Genomic DNA, 20,399 nt, shown 5'->3' on the forward strand with positions numbered 1-20,399 from the left:
TTACTAAATATCTTCATGGAACATGATCTTTACTTAATATCCTAATGATTTTTGGCATAAAAGAAAAATTTATAATTTTGACCCATACAATGTATTTTTGGCTATTGCTACAAATATACCCCAGCGACTTAAGACTGCTTTTGTGCTCCAGGGTCACAAATAAGTTTACTTTTTCTGTTAATAATAGGATGGCACCATGTCATCAGAACAGACAAGGTGATTAAAAAAGGCAACGATTCATTTTGCTCTTAACATTTCCATTTAGCAGTAGATTTCGGAACTCCGAGACAGTAAGAAAACAAAAATAAGTGGTGAACATTTGTCTCTCAGGGCTTTAGGTGCATCAGCAGCTGACGTCATCTACAGCTCCTGACAGCGCAACAGCTGCTACTGTGGAAATCAAGGGAAATGACCATTAGCATGACAAAGGTACCAGATAACTGAGATTATAACACAGCCTCAATGGCTTCAGCGCAACATTGTTGTTTTGCAAATGATCTCAGAGGATATAATACATGTATAGATGGCATTCCAGTGAGGCTGTGATCTTACACTAACAGCTCCTGTTGTCTGCGCCTGTCACAGGTCTATCACCTTTCTAATTATAACTCATTCCTCTTGCCCTCCAAGAATGGAAGTTTGGGCTGGTCCATCTGTGGCCTAAACTTAGCCGTGTGTCTGCTCAGATCTGTGTGTGTCACACTGACCCTCAGTGCTTCAGAGCCTTCATGTGTTCCTCTCTGTGGATACTTCACACTCAACAGGTAAGCTACAATTCATTTATTACAGCAGAAGCATGGCACAACAACCTGTATTAACTCATCATTTAAAGAGCCGCCAAACTTCTCTTGGTGGACTGATACTAGACATTGGTTTGTTTGTTTCTGAAATACTTATAGCAGCAGCAACTGTTGTTGAGGCTGTTCTCTTGAGGGGGTCTTCCTCCTCTTTTATTGTGAATTGACTGTTATTCCTGATAATGAACTGTGCCTATATTGTAAATGTTGATATGTCACTGTCAAATTAGCACAATTAGCACATTCTTTTGGGAGATGCTAATATGTTCGGTAGCTGAGAAAATCAGGTAAACTTCCAGTGTGCTCAGCTGTAAAGCTGTGTTATAATATATGAGCCCATGTCGATGGGACACTGTACAGTATATCTGCCAACACAGTCAAAATGAATAAAAGCAACAAAAAAAAAAATCTGAACTCATATCCAAGCATGCATTGAAACTTTTTTATAAATAATCAGTGAAATAAATAAATAAACAGGTAATCAGGTAAACTTCCAGTGTGCTCAGCTGTAAAGCTGTGTTATAATATATGAGCCCATGTCGATGGGACACTGTACAGTATATCTGCCAACACAGTCAAAATGAATAAAAGCAACAACAAAAAAAAAATCTGAACTCATATCCAAGCATGCATTGAAACTTTTTTATAAATAATCAGTGAAATAAATAAATAAATGACTTGTGTCAGCATATTTCATTTAAATGTTTAAACAATATCTTATTTAGCACATACCAAGTGTAACTGAACGAAGTGTTCCTTGTTTTCATCCATTAATTGTTGAAAACAGGAATTATATATGTAGAAAAAAAAAATCCATGTTTATTTTATAGTCAGTATTTGCGAAGTACAGGGGGAAAAAAAAGATTTTTCTTTTATACCAAAAATCATTAGGATATTAAGTAAAGATCATGTTCCATGAAGATATTTTGTAAATTTCCTACTGTAAATATATCAAAACTTAATTTTTGATTAGTAATATGCATTGCTAAGAACTTCATTTTGACAACTTTAAAGATGATTTTCTCAATATTTAGACACCTTCAGATTCCAGATTTTCATATAGTTGTATCTCGACCAAATATTGTCCTATCCTAACAAACCATACATCAATGGAAAGCTTATTTATTCAGTATTTATTGGTGTATAAATAAATAAAAAATAACCCTTATGACTGGTTTTGTGGTCCAGGGTCACATATATCAAATTTGACTGCCCAAGCGATTTACCCAAAAACATTGATTCACTGAAACACAGAGACTTTGTTGTTCACAGACGTGCAGCGGTTCATCCTCTTACATTCAGAAATAAAATAAAAATAGACAAAGTAACTGGCAATATCGTGTCTAAAAAGTAAGCTCCTCAAACATTTACTCTTTATTAAAGCAATATCACTCATAATCGTACTGATGGTCTGAATATACCTGTGGGATTAAATGCAAAAACAATTGTGCTCCTTTTCTATGTCCCAGAGCTTGACAGAAATAAATAAATGAATTAATTCTTTCTTTTTTGCTGTCTGATGGAATGGAGACTTGAGCAATTTGGAGAAGCCCACCAGCATGAGTTTGATGGACATATCTAAGATCTTTTCTCTTCTTCAACCCAAAGAGGATGAGGAGGAAGACACCAACTGCAGTCAGGAACTGAATCAGGCTGTCTTTAAAGACGACGACAAACTCCTCACAGACCTCGTGTCTCAGGACAGGTACAGGAGGTGTGTTAACCTCCGCAGCGGCTGGGGCGTGCCGGTCACTCCGCTGCGGACCGCTGCGTCTCAGGGTCACCTGCGCTGTCTGGAGCTGCTCCTGGCTCACGGGGCTGAGGTCGACAGCCTGGACGTCAAAGCTCAGACTCCACTTTTCACAGCCGTCGCTGGCAAACACCTAGACTGTGTTGTTGCTTTATTGAAAGCTGGTGCCGACCCTAATGGCAGCCCGTATAACAACTGCTCCCCGGTGCTCACTGCGGCCAGAGAGGGTGACGTGGACATCCTGAGAGAGCTCCTGCAACACAGAGCCGATGTAGACGTCAAGCCCAAGATCCCAGACTGGGCCTCAAACGCCACGGCCTGCAGAGGGCCACTCTACATTTCAGCTTGTTACGGCCATCTGGAGTGCTTCAAACTGTTACTGCAGCATGGAGCGAACCCGGACTACAACTGTACTGAAGAAAAGATGCTGAGCCGGATCAAGCAGCCTAAAACTGTGCTGGAGATGTGTCTCAGATACGGCTGCGGGCCACAATACATCCAGCTGCTCGTAGACTTTGGAGCAAACGTCTATCAGTCCACGGTAATTGCAGATAAAACAACCAGACAGAATGAAGCAGTGCTGCTTCTGCTCAAAGAGAGAGGTAAGTCAGTAAAACATTTGTTGTTCACCAGAAATTATTTTTTACACTCCATCTGCACTTAAATCTGCTGACGTTAATGTGTGTGTAAGGCGAGGTTTAGGTTTAGTGCATGGGCGTAACTTGCGGGGAGGCAAAAAAAATTAAATAAATACATATATATATACATATTTTCAGATCCAAAATAAATCAATATAAAGTATAATCAATAAAGTAATTTAATAGACTTTAAATTGTTAATATCTATTATTTTAATATCCACCACCATGTGATGCTCCTGGACACATCATGAAAAATTTGAAAAATAAATAAAAAATAATACTTTCCCTCAATCTCATGTGTGTATTGAAGCTGAATCTGCTTTGGTAGCTTAACTGACAGCTGTGTGGATGTTTGACTTTCAGTGAGCTGGAAAGATAAGGCTCATAACTAGGTAGAACACTGCATTTTAATCATTTGAAAATGTTATGGTACGTTTTGGTGCCGGAGGTATACAGTACGTAATGATGCAGTGTTCGAAAATAATATAACAGCCAATTGTTTAGCAACAAACAAACAATCGATACTAAATTGAACAGGGTTCGCCTCATTAAATCTTCACGTGTTTTGTACGGCATTGATGTTTTCCAGTAAACCCCTCATTCCTCCCAGCATAAATGTCAAGCTACGCTCATGGATTAGGGTGAAACAGTTATGTTGCATTTAGGATGTAGTAGCTTAGTATGAAAACCACTCAGTGTGTGAGAGGTTCTCACAGGGTTGTGTGTGTTTTTGTGTGTGTGTGTGTGTGTGTGTGTGTGTGTGTGTGTGTGTGTGTCTGCTTTACTTTCATGCTGTCATTCGTTCCTATGTAACTGTAACATCAAATCCTCTCTATACGCAGTTTGTCCAAAAACACTGATGTCTCAGGCTCGACTTTCTTTATGGAAGTTCCTTCCCATGGAAAACAAAATGTGCTGCATAGATTGTCTGGATATTCCCAAAATACTGAAGGACTATTTGAATCATGTATCCTGATATTCCTACCTTTAATAAAATATGAGTTTGTGGATAATGCAACAATGGAGTAGGTTATGTTCTTCTTTTGTTGGTGTAGAGTAAATTAATGTGAAAGATAAACTCTGCCCTCTAATGGTTGAAATGATTACAAGGTTTGCAGCTGAACTGTCTTCTTGTGGACCTTCGACAAGATGTTTATTTGAATAATATAATACTTCAAGATGTGAAGGGGAATTCGACCTCCAGCGATGGCTATAAATAATGCTTAAACATCACTTCAGATACTTTGTTCATTCATTTTGTCCGATAACAATCGTTTACTACATGATTTGCATCTGTTGCATCTGGATATAAAAAAACTTTTGTCACACTAATCAACTCTTAATTATATTTTCCACAATTCACATTGTTTCAGGGCAGCTTTTTAGAAATTCATTATGTTGATGTTCATTCATGGTAATGTTTTTTAATGCGTTTAATGCCAGTCCACATTGAACAGTTTAGAGCTGGGAGACAGGATAGTTTACCTTTGACTGAACTTCGGTGTTATATAGTAATATGAGATCTGTAAGATTTTGTAACAATTTGGCGTAGTGACAACCTAATCACTATATGCACTGTATACAACTCTTATGCAATGCATCAAAAATGCAAAAGCTACTTAGCTCAAAAATCGGGCATAACACCTCAGCATAAGTCTCAGTACTGTTTTACAGTAGTGGTCATAGTTTACCTTATCTACTCTAGTTTAATCAGTTGCTTGTTAAATACCCTGCTGTTCCTCTCAAATGAGTTATGTAAACCTGCTATCAATTCACTTTGCTTTGTGTTTCTGCCATATGTCTGCACACTTACTGTATTGTAATGTATCATGTGTTTTATTATCTTTTGTCATTGAAAAAAAAATGCAAGTATCCTTTGTTTTCTGAGAGAGAGATGTACATGTTTGCAGTTAAACATTCATTTTGGATTGATGTAATTTTGTAGTGTACAATAAACAATGCTGTTTTATAAGAGAAGTGGCATACGATTTTGTGTCAGGTAGGATGCAAAATAATTTCAGCACTTCATTTCTATTTTAATATTCTCAAACATTGATTGAATTGCTATCAGACTTTTATGACAGTCACTGAGTTCAAGGGCCATGATGTAATTTAATGTGTTGACAAGGCACATGTGAATGTGAGGCATGGGGGTCCCATATAAGAACATCTCTGGGAATAGTTTGGTGTCAAAGAAATCCAATGGCCTGCTGAAGCCCAAACTCACAGAATACCCTTGGGAAGATCGTCTGACATTACTGCACTTGTTTCTAGTTTCTGCTTCCATGTTCCAATATCTAGTGTAAAGACTTTCCTGAAAAGTGGACGCTGTTACAGAAGCAGAAGTGTTCAATAACAGGTTGACTGCTGGTAAATAATTTCTACATAGACATCACACAGGGCTATTATAATTTTGGAACAGAAAATGACCCTCCTCACAAAATTAGATGAATTCTGTAGAATGTCATTGAATGGTGTTGCATTCAGTTATTTTGCCTTCAGTGGAATCACTGGAATTTTTTATTATAATTTTTTTTACAGTTTATTTTTCATTCTTTGGAGAACTTTGTCTGTGTAGTAGCATTATTGGTTTAGCCACATGGATGATGCTGTATTTCCGATTTAATACCACAGACAAACGACAGTGTAGGTGATGGTAGGCATTCTTGGCCCTGGTTTAGTAAGATTAAGACATAATTAAGACATAATTATAGCTACTGATGTGTACCCGAAGCCGAATACCTACCGAATAATAGGAAAAGACACTATTGGTGTTTGCTGGATAACAGGTGAGCCAGAGGACATCACAATATTATACATAAACTTCTTAAATAACTACACTATAACGAGTGTGTCAAGTGAATGAGAGTAAACTCTATGAACGAAATGAGTGCATATCAAACGTATTTATTTAACGTTTAGTTTTATTAGTGTTTTATTTAGAAATCATTTAAAGAAATGCTATTAACATAATAAAAAAGCATATTGTTTTTGTCGGTTACAAGGCATATTTGTTACACGGGAACAGCCTTTCGTTTAAAATGCACTTCTCGTGTAATCCGATAGCCTTCCTGTTTAAGCCCCGCCTACTTCCGGTTTAAATAAATAAAATACGGATCCATTCAGAATAACTAAACCACTGACCAGCGCGTAATCTAAAACACCTTCAGCCGGCATTCACTGTAAAACACTCGTGCTTTTAAGCCAAATACACACTGAAAAGAATTCTGGACGCGAGTCACTATCCTCTCCTCCATCTCTGATGAAATCGTCCGTGTTATCTCTGCATTAGTGCTGTTTTGAACTTATTACTAATGCATTTGCTTGAACTTTCCATAAGTTTACCGGTTTCAAATGACCTCCTGGTAGTGGGCTTTATATAGTGTCATTTCTAATCACCTAGACACTGACGCTTTGACTCAGTACCGGCAACACATCACATCAGAAATACTGTGCCAGTACGCTAAAGACTAAAATATAGAAGTACCGGCCCACTTCAAGCACTGGGTTTACCCCCATACTACATACAAAAACTAGGTAACACTTTAGTATAGGGACCAATTCTCACTATTAACTAGTTGCTTATTAGCATGCCTATTATTAACATATTGGCTGTTTATTAGTAGCCTAAAGCAGTTATTCTGCATGACCATATTCTACATCCCTAATACCTAAACTTAAAAATTACCTTACTAATTATTAATAAGCATCAAGTTAGGAGTGCATTGAGGCAAAAGTTGTAGTTAATGGTTTGTTAGTAGTGTGAATTGAACCTTAAAATAAAGTGTGACCAAAAACAATTTTAAACATCATTAAAATGAGACACAGCTATGTTTTAGATAGCTATTTTAATGATGTTTCACTTGATCTTAATTGCACTTTGAACTTCTAAAAACGTAAATGAGTGGTTCAGATACATAGTAGTCTATGACTATCAGTCTATGGTTAGAGAGTTGGACTTGTAACCCAAAGGTCACGGGTTTGAGGTCTAGCAGAGATTGTAGGTGGGGGGAGTGAATGACCAGCACTTTCTTTCACCCTTAATACCACAACTGAGGTGAGACCCTTGAGCAAGAACCGAACCCCCAAGTGTGTGTGTGTGTGTGTTCACTACTCACTGCTGTGTTTATGCACTTGGATGGGTTAAAAGCAGAGCACAAATTCTGAGTATGGGACGCCACACGTCACTTTCACATTTATTAAATTATAATTAAATGTGAAAGTGGAAAAGTATTATTTTTTGTCTTTAATGGGACTTTAATGGACATATGAGTCTATTAAACAGAAGACGTGATTGAATGTCATCTGAATGTAAAATGATTTACAAAATAGATTTACAGTAGACACATTCATCTCCCATAGTATATGGTTTTGTTTCATCGCAGATTTTCTCAAATGAGGATAAAAATGATGCTTCCTGAGCTGGACACCTGACATCTTGTCTTAAAATGCGAGAGGATGGATAGCGCAACCAGCCCCGCGTCAGAGTCTGGTCTTTCCAATGGATTTGTCAATAGCGTGTTCAACGTTTCAGTTGACGAAGAGAGCAAAACTGAGATCTCATGGACTCCAGAGTGCAATTCCTCAGACTCCATTATTCCCGGTCAGACGCTCAGAAGAGAAAAACAGGAACCGGTCCGGCGCTCTAGGACGGCGGCCTTCTGGAGGATCCTGCAGCGCCACAAGACCCCCTCGGACCTGGACAGACGACCTCACTCCGTCATCCTCCCCGGTGAAGCATCCTTCTTCAAACTGTCCATCACTAACAAAGTCAGGCCCTTCAAGAAACTAAAGTCCCCATCTGTTTTTAGAGGGAAAGCTGGAAAGATTTCTGATGCCAAATTCAACACTGACCTGAAAGACGAGGCTGATGATGTGTACATGTGCAAGGACTCTCCTTCTTCAGACTTCAAGCATGTGTTTAGGAATAAAGCCAAGAGACATTCGTTCGCAGGACACACTGCAGACTTCTACTGTTCGTTTGAGGACATCGCCCCCGCTGGAATCCCAGACAACATCCAGCAGGAGACCAAAGACACCATTAGCAACCAAAACGGCTGTAAGTTGTCAGAAAGAGTCATATATACGAAGAAATCTCACCCCAGCTTCTCAAACTGCAACAATTCATCTGCAACGGAGCAGGAGGAATGCTATGTGAAGCAAAGCCTCAAGATACCTCAAAGAAGACGATGGTCCAGGGGGGGAGACGTTTTGAATTACTTGAGAAGAATTTCCCTCAAAGGAAAAGGAAGTCAGACGTTGGCAGAGAGTAGTTTTGGGTCAATGAATGCCCTGGACAAAACCATCGATTCTGACTACGGCTCGGTCAACTTTGAACTGGTCAAGGATTTGAACTCTGCACCTGAACAAACAGGCATTGATGGCAAAAGCAGCCACTTTCGAGGCCTTCTCCGATTTTTTAACACTGTGGCTGAGACTGCAATGAAATGGAGAAACTCGTCCCGCTCGTTCTCCCCCCCTGAAGGCCAGCAGTCGCCTCTTGGTTTGAGAAAGACACAGCAGTCAGGAGATCTTGTGCCTTTGACAGTCAGGAGCAGTGAGCAGAAAGCTGATACCTCAGTTCAAGGTAAACCTACGTTATCTTCTGACATGAGCAAGGCAGTCTCGCCTGTTAGTGCCATGGTGGATTGCTCTCCTCCTGTGGTGCTGAAGGCCTGGAGAACATGCCCAGACTCTCCGAGAGATAACACTTCCCTGTGTAATAACTCGGATGAATCCCAGTCTCAGCTCAGCTCAACTCACATCTCTCTAGCCACCATCGAGAGCCACCCAAGATCTGAAGAGCTAGAGCCACCAAAAGAGACACAATCTGACTTTGAAAACTCCATCCCACATCACTTATCTAGCAAAACTGTTGATGAAAACCAACATATTTGCACGGATAGGAAAAAAATGAACTGCCCGGAGGACATATTTAAGGTAATATAAGAGGACTTGAATGTCAACATGCACATTGGTTGTCACACTTACAGGCATATGTAGGTTAATCATGCATGAGACTTTAGCAATGGATGTTTATTTTCATGAGGGCAGTTTGGTCCGTGTCTGCTTTAATAGTTCTGGCGGTAGTGGCCACTCATGCAACGTAAGCAATAACATAAAGTACATCCGAGTCAATGAGGCGGAGGGAAGTTAGTGAGGGAAGGGCCTAGAAAAGTGAACCGCAGCCTAGAAATACATGGGTCAGATTAGGGAGGTAGGTGTTCCTCCGGGAACAGGGTTGAAAACGCTGCCTTAATAAAAACATAAAATAGTGATGGTGTTATATTCAGAATGGAGTGTCTATTTACATTAACTCCAGCCAGCAGTGCGTGGTTAAGCCAGACCAAATAAATAAATAAATAAATGGATTGGATTTTGCTTTTTTCACTCCACCCACCATATAGTACAAGTACGCCTTTTTTCTATGCCACTCTTCTCCATTTTCCCTTTATATTGTTTATTTTAAATAAAATTGAAGAAAACATTGGAAAAATGGAAATAAAGTGTCTAACGTGTATTTAATAGTGGTATACACTATAAAGTGTTTAACAGATATTTCACAAGCCTATAATTTAAATTGGAAGTGATGCCTTCACTTTGATGCATGCATGAACACCTGCAGTCAATACCTGCACACGCTGCAGCTCTTCTTATTGGAACATCTGATGTATTAAAGGAGTCATATGATGTTGCTAAAAATAACATTATTTTGTGTATTTGGTGTAATGAAATGTGTTTATGCAGTTTAAGGTTCAAAAAACACATTATTTTCCTCTATGCCCCGCCTTTCTGAAACGCCTCGATTTTTACAAAGCTCATCGGTCTGAAAAGCGAGGTGTGCTGTGATTGGCCAGCTATCCAGTGCGTTGTGATTGGCCGAATACTTCAAGCGTGTGACGAAAATGTTACGCCCCTTACCATACTGTGATGCAATGTCCGGCCGGAGCGACGAGACAAAAACATTAAAACCCATTATAAACGAGGCATTTGTTGCATCCAGTGGGGACATAATTATGGATTATAATGACTTATACTGTCTTTTTACGCATTGCGTTGCATCGCGCCTCGTAAACATAAAACCAGGTCTTCATTTGTGATCGGAGAAATGACAAACAACAAGCCCTACTCCATATGACCCCTTCAACAACCCTTCACATGACGAATGATGAGAAAAACACATCAAGTCAGATCTGACTGTTCAGAATGTCATGCATTAACAAAAATCTAATTTTAATCTAATTTCAAACCACCTCCTGAGGGCTTGTACAACAGGATTTCATGTTTTCATGTAACCCCACTCCACTATTGATATACTACTATAGGAGATTCTTTGGATGCAGTTGGATGTAAAATGTTGTGAATTGTTCTAAGGTTACCTGACTTAATGCAGTGATTTTCAGAGCCTCTCGCGGCCCCCAGGCCAGTCGCCTGCAGATCCTCCTCTTAAAGCTCTGCTCCAGCGGTGTCGCTCTCTGCCGCTGCCGACCACGCTGTCTGCACTGGAGCCCATTGCCCTGACACACGTGCTCACCCCTCCAGGTACAGCACAAGCCAAAACCATATCTGACATCCAGTGCAGCACATGCTGTAGCTGATCACCATTCAACAGCATGTTAAAGCTTAGAGCTAGCTTTATACTCTCAGGTTTCTCTGATAGTCCTGGTTACAGTGTCATGTTGTGGCATGAATTGTTATATAATTTCACATGAAGCACTTCGGCTCATTCTAGCGATCTGTCCTGCAGCTAAGACCATGGCTAAATCAGTCGTTCTCCGCATGAGGAACAGCAGCACAGGATCCAACAGACGCAAGCTGTTTAGACCAGGATCAGGACCACTGCATGTCAACATGGTGAGTCCCGAAACTTCATCTGACAGACTTTCACATTTTTTGGGAATAATTAATAATGTTACTGTGTGATATGAAGCAAGCAATGCAGGACAAATGAGTGGTACTGCATTAACAATTGAGTTACAACTGTTAAAGGGTTAGTTCACCGCAAAATGAAATCATCATAATTTACTGAAAAGCATGCCATTCCAAACCCATGAGATTTTCATTCATCTTTGAAACACAAATTAATATAATGAAACCTGAGAGATTTTTGTCCCCCTCTGAAAGCAAACAACCAAAACGTTGATGCTTCAAAAATGTCATTAAGATTTTATATGTAAAAATAATCCATATGAATTTTATCAAAATCTTCTGAAAATACATTTATATGATGAGCAGGTTTGATTTAAGCTTTTATTCACCTGTAAACACATACAATCTGTTCTATAATTCTTTTGAAACCCATGTTAAGCCTCACTTAGTTTCTCAAGTGTTATCTAGTTAATCTAGTGATCTGACACTATTTTAAAAGTGAAAACTTTTGAACATGTTTTTCACTTCAACATAATGCTTTAGATCACTAGTAGTTCTTGAAAGGTAACACTTGAGAAATTAATGATGCATTTTATGCAAAGTTTCAAAGTAATTTGCTTACGTCTTAGATGCATTTTAACATTGTGATAAGTAATTAATTGTTAATACTATTTATAATTGGTCATAGTTAATTATTAGTTCTTAATGAGTCTCATTCAGTAGTTATTGGTTGTAAGCAACGATTTGAGTCCTAAACTCATGTTCCTGAATGATTAGTTATACCTGTCAGCAAATGCCTTCTGAATTATGTTTTTTTCTTTTTCTTTTGACAGCTCTTTTGTTAAAACTACAGATCATACTTTCACATTTTTGTATCCTGCTGACAGATCGAACCCAGTGCATTCTGAGTGTTGAACCACATTCCTCTTTCACTGTTTTCTCTAGTCATGTAGCACCAATTAAAAAATAAATAAATACAAATCTACTGCCAAATTTGATTACAAACCCATCTTGTCTTCCACTGTGCTGCTATGAAATCAGCTGTGTACGTAACCTTGAGAACGCAAGAGTGGGCAAAGATATGATAGTGTAGGTAATCTGTAGATAACGCATTATGGAGAATCACATCATATAGAAAGATAAAAGTTCCCAGACTAGCCAAAAGGGCATTTACTGGCATAATATTTAAAGAAACCGGTAAGCTTTAATGAGTTAGCTAGCGTAATGTAGCTGCTTGTGATATTGTGCATATTTATTCATAAAATAGAATTCAAAAAGAACACTTTTCATCTCTTGCACACTGAGTGCGGTGGAGTAGTGTCTGGTGCTGGCATCCATCTCATTCCTAGCGGTAGATGCGTTTAAATTCTGAATGAAGGGCTGATGAGTGTTGGTTTAGCGGTGAGCTCAGACGCTGTCAGTTTAAGCTCATGTTTGCAGAGGATCGCTGTAAACCGGGAGTGAAATCTCACCCTCACAGTTAATTTGGCATCACTATTAAAATTTTTTCCTCTCTTGCATTATGTAATGGGTATATTTAATAAATGAGTCATCGAGTCATGCAAAGCATGCTGGGAATCTGAGATTACCTTTGGTGTTGAGTGGGTCTTCATCAATCTGGTAAAAGTCTAGTTTCCATTTCACGTTCAGATTCTACACTTCTCATGCAAGACTTTGGTACTTCACTTGACGAATGCTCTCAGCAATGTAATTTGTGTAAAAAACTTTTCTTTTGCTACATAACAGCTTGTTTAATAACATCTTTTACAAATTAGACACTAATTTGATCAATTGGTACCACATTCATAAAGTGTCATATCTTTTTCACTATTTAACCACATTAATGCACATGCATTTAGAGTTGCGTACCTGTTGTGTTAATCTGTTGTTGTTTAATTGTTTCCCTTCATTTTGTGTTTAGAAACTCACAGACTCAGTAAGACCAGACTTACAAGTAAGAAGATTGTGTCAAGTCACGACAATGATGTGATTATAATGTTTGAGATCGACAAACAGTTAATGGTGATTTAATTGCAGTGGCAGGTGCATAATGTATCACCATTGGCTTTCATAATGATGAAAATATGCATAATTCATGATCAATTGCAATTAGTTTGCGAGACTGCACACTAGCAGACGTTCTAAAGCAAGGGTTCATTGCTCTGTTTGTGGACGTGGAACTATTCCGTGACCCAGTGTTGTTGAGGAATATATTATTCATGCTGATGATGGGTTGTTATTGAGGAGAATCAGACTCATCAGACTAGACAAGTCATTCGTTTGTCGTCCACCAGTGCTGCAGCTGTGTGAGGGACTTTCTGGTTAATTAACAGAGTTTCGTATAGGAACAGAAACATTTTCTCATTCTCATTTGGATGCAGGATAGAGCTGATGATCACTGAGCTCAATATGGCATTCAACATTTCATCTAAACTGGTCAACTTTCTCCAAAGAAATTTTAAGAGAAACATTTGAGACAAAGATACTTAATGTGACATGCCTGAACACTCCAAGATGTTAGAGGATATTCAGCTTCTTTTATCATGGCCTCTGTTGCAATGGTGCAATGGTCTCGTTTGATAGAGTGGACTTAAAGGTGAAGTGAGAAGAAGTGAGCAGCTGGGTGCTGTTACGCCCGAGCTCTCAGACAGGAAGAATCATTGTTTTCTTATGTTCGTCAACATTTTGTCCCATCTGCTGTTGTTTCCTCAAAATGTATGCCTACATGACTAAAGGCCCGTTCACACCAAGAGCGTTAACTATAAATAGAACTATATTAGTGTCCACAACGATGTATGATATGGTTCTGTTGCTGCAGTTTTGTCGTCTGCCGCTTTAAATGCTTGAGCTCTTTAAAGTCAGGTGGGTTTGTCATTATCGTTTTATTTGTGGTGTGGACTTCTCTATTCTCATAGAATTTGAACAATGATTAAAAACAGTCAGACAGGAGCCTCAGTATCAATCGTCCCATCACTACGTAAAAATTTTGTATCGTATCAAAATTTTGTTTGGATATGGTTTAGTGTGTTCGCAGATATTTCTTGAGACAACGCCATGTTTACAGAATATTTTTTTAGGAAAAAAAAATATTGGATAGGGAAAGCTCTGGCTTCGTGTGGATGTGGCCTCAGTTTGGACATTTTCCCTGTTGTGTTGATTGTCATAGTTGATTTGATTTCATCATTCAGGTGATCCATGTTTGCTCATGTATTTAAGTTGCTCTGTGTCTGTTATTATTATTGCACACCCCCACATATCTACGTCACGATGTGGGAAGATTTGCATAAATGTTATTTGCATATATTTGCATAGATTTGCACAAATGTTCACGCAAAGAAAGAAGGCGTAACTTTTATTCTCGCTGTAGTATTGTTGTTGCCGCCGCCGCCATGTAGTGAAGGCGCTGTGTTTCGTTGTGAAAGCGAAACTACTTTGTTTGGTCTTCCAAAAGAGGACGATATCTGCTTCGTCATGCCTGGAGCTGATCCGTGCTGGTCGCTGAGGAAATACATCAACTTCGCGCTGTGGATCACCGGATTGGCTTTCACCGTGGACGAAGCGGAGTCCAGCCCGGGGTCGTCACATGTGGTTGCCGCAAGCCCTCCGGACGCTCCTTCGTTCCTCACTCTAGCCCCCGGCCTCTGCTCACTCTAGGCCACAGTGTGTGACGCTTTTTCGTTGTGAAAGCGAAACTACTTTGTTTGGTCTTCCAAAAGAGGACACGACTAGAAATCAGTGGTTAAGTTGTTTTTACAACACTGTTCCAGAACACTTCAACCCAATTATTCAGATGTGTGGAGCACATTTTATGGAGGACTGTTTCCTGATCCTGGTAGATTAGACTACAATGCCGGCTGTTCTGACTCACAGACTGTAAGTAAGTTTTTAATATTTTTAAAGAATTTGCCACTGATGATTCAAACGCGAGTTTTGAGCAGTGTAGAGTAGTACTTGTTGTTTGTCATTTCTCCGATCACAAATGCAGACATGGTTTTATGTTATGCTCCGGCCGGGACACGTCATCACAGTATGGTAAGGGGAGTAACATTTCCGTCACACGCTTGAGGTATTCGGCCAATCACAATGCACTGGATAGCTGGCCAATCACAGCACACCTCACTTTTCAGACCGATGAGCTTTGTAAAAATCAACGCATTTCAGAAAGGAGGAGCATAGAGGAGAAATAATAATGTACAGTATGTGGAAAATAATGTGTTTTTTGTACCTTAAACCGCATAAACACATTTCATTACACCAAATACACAAATAATGTTCTTTTTAGCAGCATCATATGATCCCTTTAAAATTCAATCTGTCTATAAACTGGCAGTTTATGGAGACACTGTTGCATGGGTCAGTGTAGAATAATGTGTGCAGCTGTGAAATCATACATAATTCTGACAAACTTTGTATTCATGAAACTATTTGGATCAGTTTGAATTTCAGATGTGACCTTTGTTGTGTAAATGTCAGGATGGGTGGAATCGAGCCTTATGGTGTCTGCGTTATGTAACCGTCTGCTCTGCATCTCAAGAGAAAAGCTCTCTCAATACATCATACTTCAGATATTCCATTAGAATTATCTCAAGACACAAATAATTGTTTGCCTTCTGCCATATTGTGTGAATACACACATTCAGTTTGCTGACAGGTATAGTTTTGTTTAAAGAAGTAAGATCAGCATAAACAGCAGCTGATGCAGGTTTTTTGGACTGTTTCTTGTCTGTGAACATCAGTTTATAAAACCCCCAGTATTCAGGCGGAAGGGCTAGAAATCTGTTGTGAATCATTGTTACCTGAAATTGGAGTATTGCATACATTTATAGTTCTAAAATGATTATGAAACGTAAAATTTACACCAACTCAGTTGAGTGCCATGAAAGGACCTTTTTTTTTCCCTGAGCGTATTAGTGGGCTAAGTAATATTATTTTTCTTTCTTTAATTTAGACCTTGTACTACGCAAAGTATGAGTTGGTTTGGACTCAAAACAGGAACTGTTCAGAGCTTAATGTGTATACTGTGAATGTCAAACATGAAACTAACTTTCCCACAGTGAGTGAAAGCAGATTTAAGTTTCTTTAGCATGATCACATCACACACTGAAAGTACTGATGAAGTACAGAGAGATGATAGCTTTCTCTGGGCCAAACCCAGAAACTAGTTCGCATTTAGACCCACTGTTGCAAAGTCAGCGGGTTTTTGGTTAAATGCCTGAAATAAGATCTGTGGTGAACACAAGTTCAAGATATTTTCACATTTCATGCTACAACATAAATGTACATCAGAAAAACCCCCTTGTGATGTTTTTACTTGTCTTGAAAATTGCTGTTTCTAATGTAACCCCACTCTCCCGGGTCCTCACCCCCACACCTCGGTCTTGTTCCGAGTGGGTCTCTGGCATGGGAGACGGACACACTAACAAGGAGGCTAAAGACTGCAGCCCCTAGCTTCAGTCGCTAGTGCGTCTCTTAAGATCAGGGGAGTGAGGTTTACCTTCCCAACACCTACTCGCTGGCTTCTGTTACACTAACATGTGTCTAAATAGAAAATGGAAAAAATTGTTTTTTTTTGTGAAGGAAACCGGGGTGATGTGATCTTCCGGTTGTCCAACAAAAATAGGTCATCACTGCAGTGCTCTATTATATCAGTCCTGACTGAGTGGATTCCTACTGCAATTACTGAATTTCACCTGCGAATATTCACCAAACAATGGTAGATGTGACCACACCTTCATTCTGGTGGCCATGCGTAGCCTACAATATAATAATATTATGAGATATTAAGATGATGAAAATAAGGTGTCTCTTGATTACGAGATACTACATTATAAGTAGGAGAAAGTAGGCTAATTAATTCAAAAAAGAAAATCTGACATTCTGGCCTGGATGTTGTTGAGTTCATATGTTGAATTTCTTCTTGTGAAATTGTTTTGCTGTGGATGATTTTGAACGGCTTGGCTTTGTCATTAGTTCATTCTAAGAAGTCGGTATAGTTAAAGATGAGCCGAATATGAATGATACATTGACTACGGTGTGTTACTCTTATATAATAGAGTAAGGATGTTTGTTAATGTTAATGACAGTGTTTCCATGGTGAGGGTTTAAATCCTGCCTGCTGGCTGTGAATAGTGATTCTCCTGGGGCTGTTCTGACGACAAAAGATGCCGATGAAGATGATGGTGAGGATGAGGCATATTTATGCGTGTCTTGTCTCACAGGTCACAGGGCTGCATCTCGACACCTAGTGGGCTGCCTAGCAACACAGCATCACCGGACATTACAGGTGCGCGCAGCTCAGCCCACATGTGCTGTCTAGGTAGGCAGCGCGCTAGGGTTTGAGACGGAGCCGGAGCCGGAGCCGGAGCCGGAGTCTCGTGTTTTTAACCTCTCGCATGCGTATCTGAGCAGCTGGATGCATGATCATTGTGCTGATCGCAGGTTTGACAGCAGCAACGCGAATCTCGCAGCACTGCAGCATGACCTTGGACGTGCAAACGGTGGCGGTGTTCACTGTGATCGCCATTCTGCTGCTGGTCAACGTGATTCTGATCTTATTCATGGGCTCCAGCTAAAGGATCTTCAACATGACTGACACACAGTCGAACAGGCGCAAAGATCTGTGATTGTTTCTCGTCCTGGAAACATCTGTGGCTGTTTGACGGCTGCTCGTATCTGTGATTCTGCTCTTTACTGCGGCGGATATGGTAAAATATACCTTACACTTACGTTGTGAAAGTGTGTGCGTGTGTGTGCTCTTCACCGTCATCATTCAGTCCTATTGCATTATATAAGCTGATCCGTAGAATTATTGCACGGCGATTTTAACACATAGCATGACATATTCTATGAAAGTATAGTGTTTGTGTGTATTGTGTGAATGATTTATAAACGTCCATTTAAAATGCTGGTGAATTAATATTCATGGCCAATGCTCTGAAAACATAAAATGTCAAATGTCATATAACAAGACTAGAATTGTGCTGGAATCACAATAACTGCAATCAAAACAGTCTGATAAGATATTTATGAACCGTGTATGAATGTAGTCTTCTGGCGAGTCTATACAATATCTATACAACAGAATATATATATATATATATATATATATATATATATATATACAGATACAAATTCAGAGTATCTGTTAATGTCATATGTTTGATCAGAGCTGTGATCACACGTTGAGAATTGTTAATATCCACATCATTACTGTGAAAATCTTGACATCGCAATCTTCGAGCAGCTGATTTCCAAACTGTGCTTGGGTTTGTTTAGAGTCTGGATGGCTGATTCTCAGTCTTATGCTTCAAAAGGCACATCATATGTTTCAGATGTTGAGGAGGATGCTTGGTGTCGATGTGTTTGTTTGTGTAACCTGTCTTTGGCAGAGTCTTGTGCACGTCTTTGATTGGCCCTCACTCTCGGGACTCAAGTCTGTTATGTAATATTTTTCTGCTGGCTCTTCAGTGAGGATGCTGGTATTTGGGCTCATGTAAAACTCACAGCAAATTTCTACCAATTAAAACAATCCCCCATCTCCAATATTCATGTTGCTCCTATACGAACATAGTAAGTTCCTTATTTTAATTCTGATTTGATGTTAATGCAACATTTCCCTTAAAGCGGTCATATGATGCAATTTCAAGTTTTCCTTTCTCTTTGGAGTGTTACAAGCTCTTGGTGCATAAAGAAGATCTGTAAAGTTGCAAAGACTAAAGGCTCAAATCCAAAGAGATATTCTTTATAAAAGTTAAGATTCAACCATGCCTACCTAAAACGGCTCGTTCTAACACGCCCCCACATGTCTATGTCACGATGTGGAAATATTAGCATAATGCTGCCCAAATGTGCACGCAAAGAAAGAAGGCGTGGTTTCAGGAACAGCAGTAGTGTTGATGCAGCATGTCAGGGAGACGCTGTGTTTCAGTGCGAAAGCAAAAGCACTTTATTTGGCCTTCCGGAAGTAGATGCAATTAGAAATCATTGGTTAAGTCAAGTCAACTCAAGTCACCTTTTTTTATATAGCGCTTTTAACAATACAGATTGTGTCAAAGCAACTGAATAGCATTAATTAGGAAAATAGTGTGTCAATAATGCAAAATGACAATCGTAAACACTAATTTTTCAGTTAAAGACAGTTCATCATTGGATTCAGTGATGTCATCATCCAGCTCAGTTCAGTTTAAATAGTATCTTTGCAATCATTTGCAATCAAGTCAACGATAATTGCTGGAAATGAAGTGTCCCCAACTAAGCAAGCCAGAGGCAACAGCGGCAAGGAACCAAAACTCCATCGGTGACAGAATGGAGAAAAAACCTTGGGAGAAACCAGGCTCAGTCGGGGGGCCAGTTCTCCTCTGACCAGACAAAACCAGCAGTTCAATTCCAGGCTGCAGCAAAGTCACATTGTGCAGAGGACTCATCTGGTTCCTGTGGTCTTGTCCCGGTGGTCGTCTGAGACCAGGTCTTTACAGGGGATCTGTATCTGGGGCTCATCTAGTTGTCCTGGTCTCCGCTGTCTTTCAGGGCTGTGGAGGTCCTTTCTAGGTGCTGATCCACCATCTGGTCTGAATACGTACTGGATCCGGGTGACTGCAGTGACCATCTGATCTGGATACAGACTGGATCTGGTGGCTACGGTGACCTCGGAATAAGAGAGAAACAGACTAATATTAGCGTAGATGCCATTCTTCTAGTGATGTAGCAAGTACATCGGGTGTTATGAGAAGTGTTCCCAGTTCCGGTTGACCTAGTTAATGCAGCCTAAAAATCCTTTAACAAATTTGAATATTAGAAACGTATTAGTGTGTTGTTTAAGCCAGGTTAAAGAGATGGGTCTTTAATCTAGATTTAAACTGCAAGAGTGTGTCTGCCTCCAGAACAATGTTAGGCAGGTTATTCCAGAGTTTGGCCGCTAAATGGTCAAGTCAAGTTTATTTGTACAGCGCTTTTCACAATACAAATCATTGCAAAGCAACTTTACAGCCAATTAAGTTTCTACAATATTTAGTGGTAGTTTTCAGTGGTGACTGTCAGTTAATGTACATATGGCAGAAATGTACGGAAAAATCAATTTAAGACATAATAAAACAGACGATGAAAAAGATTTATTTACAACAGAACAGCACAACCCAGATGTTCGAATTTGTGCAACGCATTTTATGGACGACAGTTTTTTTGAACCTAGAAGAGTACAAGGCTGGCTGTACAGGGTGCACAAAGGCTATTTAAAAGAAAAAAAGGGTCAATTCCGACTTTGCTATGACAATCTAGCGCTTCTGAATCAGCGACTGTAAGTATGTTTTTTTATTAGTTTAAGTATTTGCTATTGACTGTTCAAATG

At 39.5% G+C, this 20,399-nt stretch overlaps 2 protein-coding genes across 6 annotated transcripts in view; both read left to right on the plus strand.

The window, feature by feature from the left end:
* Window positions 1-698: 698 nt before the first annotated feature.
* Window positions 699-4,207, plus strand: LOC107564187 (ankyrin repeat and SOCS box protein 12-like). 2 transcript variants are annotated; one of them, XM_016249193.1, is made up of 3 exons: window positions 699-764; window positions 2,328-3,149; window positions 4,030-4,207. In XM_016249193.1, exons 2-3 carry the CDS (start codon window positions 2,357-2,359, stop codon window positions 4,161-4,163), a joined length of 927 nt encoding a protein of 308 aa, XP_016104679.1. In that variant the 5' UTR covers window positions 699-764; window positions 2,328-2,356; the 3' UTR covers window positions 4,164-4,207. The 2 variants fall into 2 exon arrangements, with proteins under 2 accessions (XP_016104679.1, XP_016104681.1); XM_016249195.1 differs by lacking the exon at window positions 699-764 and adding an exon at window positions 2,134-2,147.
* Window positions 4,208-7,588: 3,381 nt separating this feature from the next.
* The window catches only part of LOC107564185 (spermatogenesis-associated protein 13-like), a 33,810-nt gene continuing 20,999 nt past the window's right edge, over window positions 7,589-20,399 (plus strand). For all 4 annotated transcript variants that reach the window (XM_016249189.1, XM_016249190.1, XM_016249192.1 and 1 more), the window contains exons 1-3: window positions 7,589-9,127; window positions 10,591-10,729; window positions 10,935-11,041. In XM_016249189.1, the coding sequence (XP_016104675.1) occupies window positions 7,646-9,127; window positions 10,591-10,729; window positions 10,935-11,041 (1,728 nt within the window). In that variant the 5' untranslated portion in view covers window positions 7,589-7,645. The remainder of the gene's footprint in view (window positions 9,128-10,590; window positions 10,730-10,934; window positions 11,042-20,399) is intronic.

The sequence above is a fragment of the Sinocyclocheilus grahami genome, unplaced genomic scaffold, assembly GCF_001515645.1.
Source record: "Sinocyclocheilus grahami isolate Dianchi unplaced genomic scaffold, SAMN03320097.WGS_v1.1 scaffold915.1, whole genome shotgun sequence".
Taxonomy (NCBI): Eukaryota; Metazoa; Chordata; class Actinopteri; order Cypriniformes; family Cyprinidae; genus Sinocyclocheilus; species Sinocyclocheilus grahami.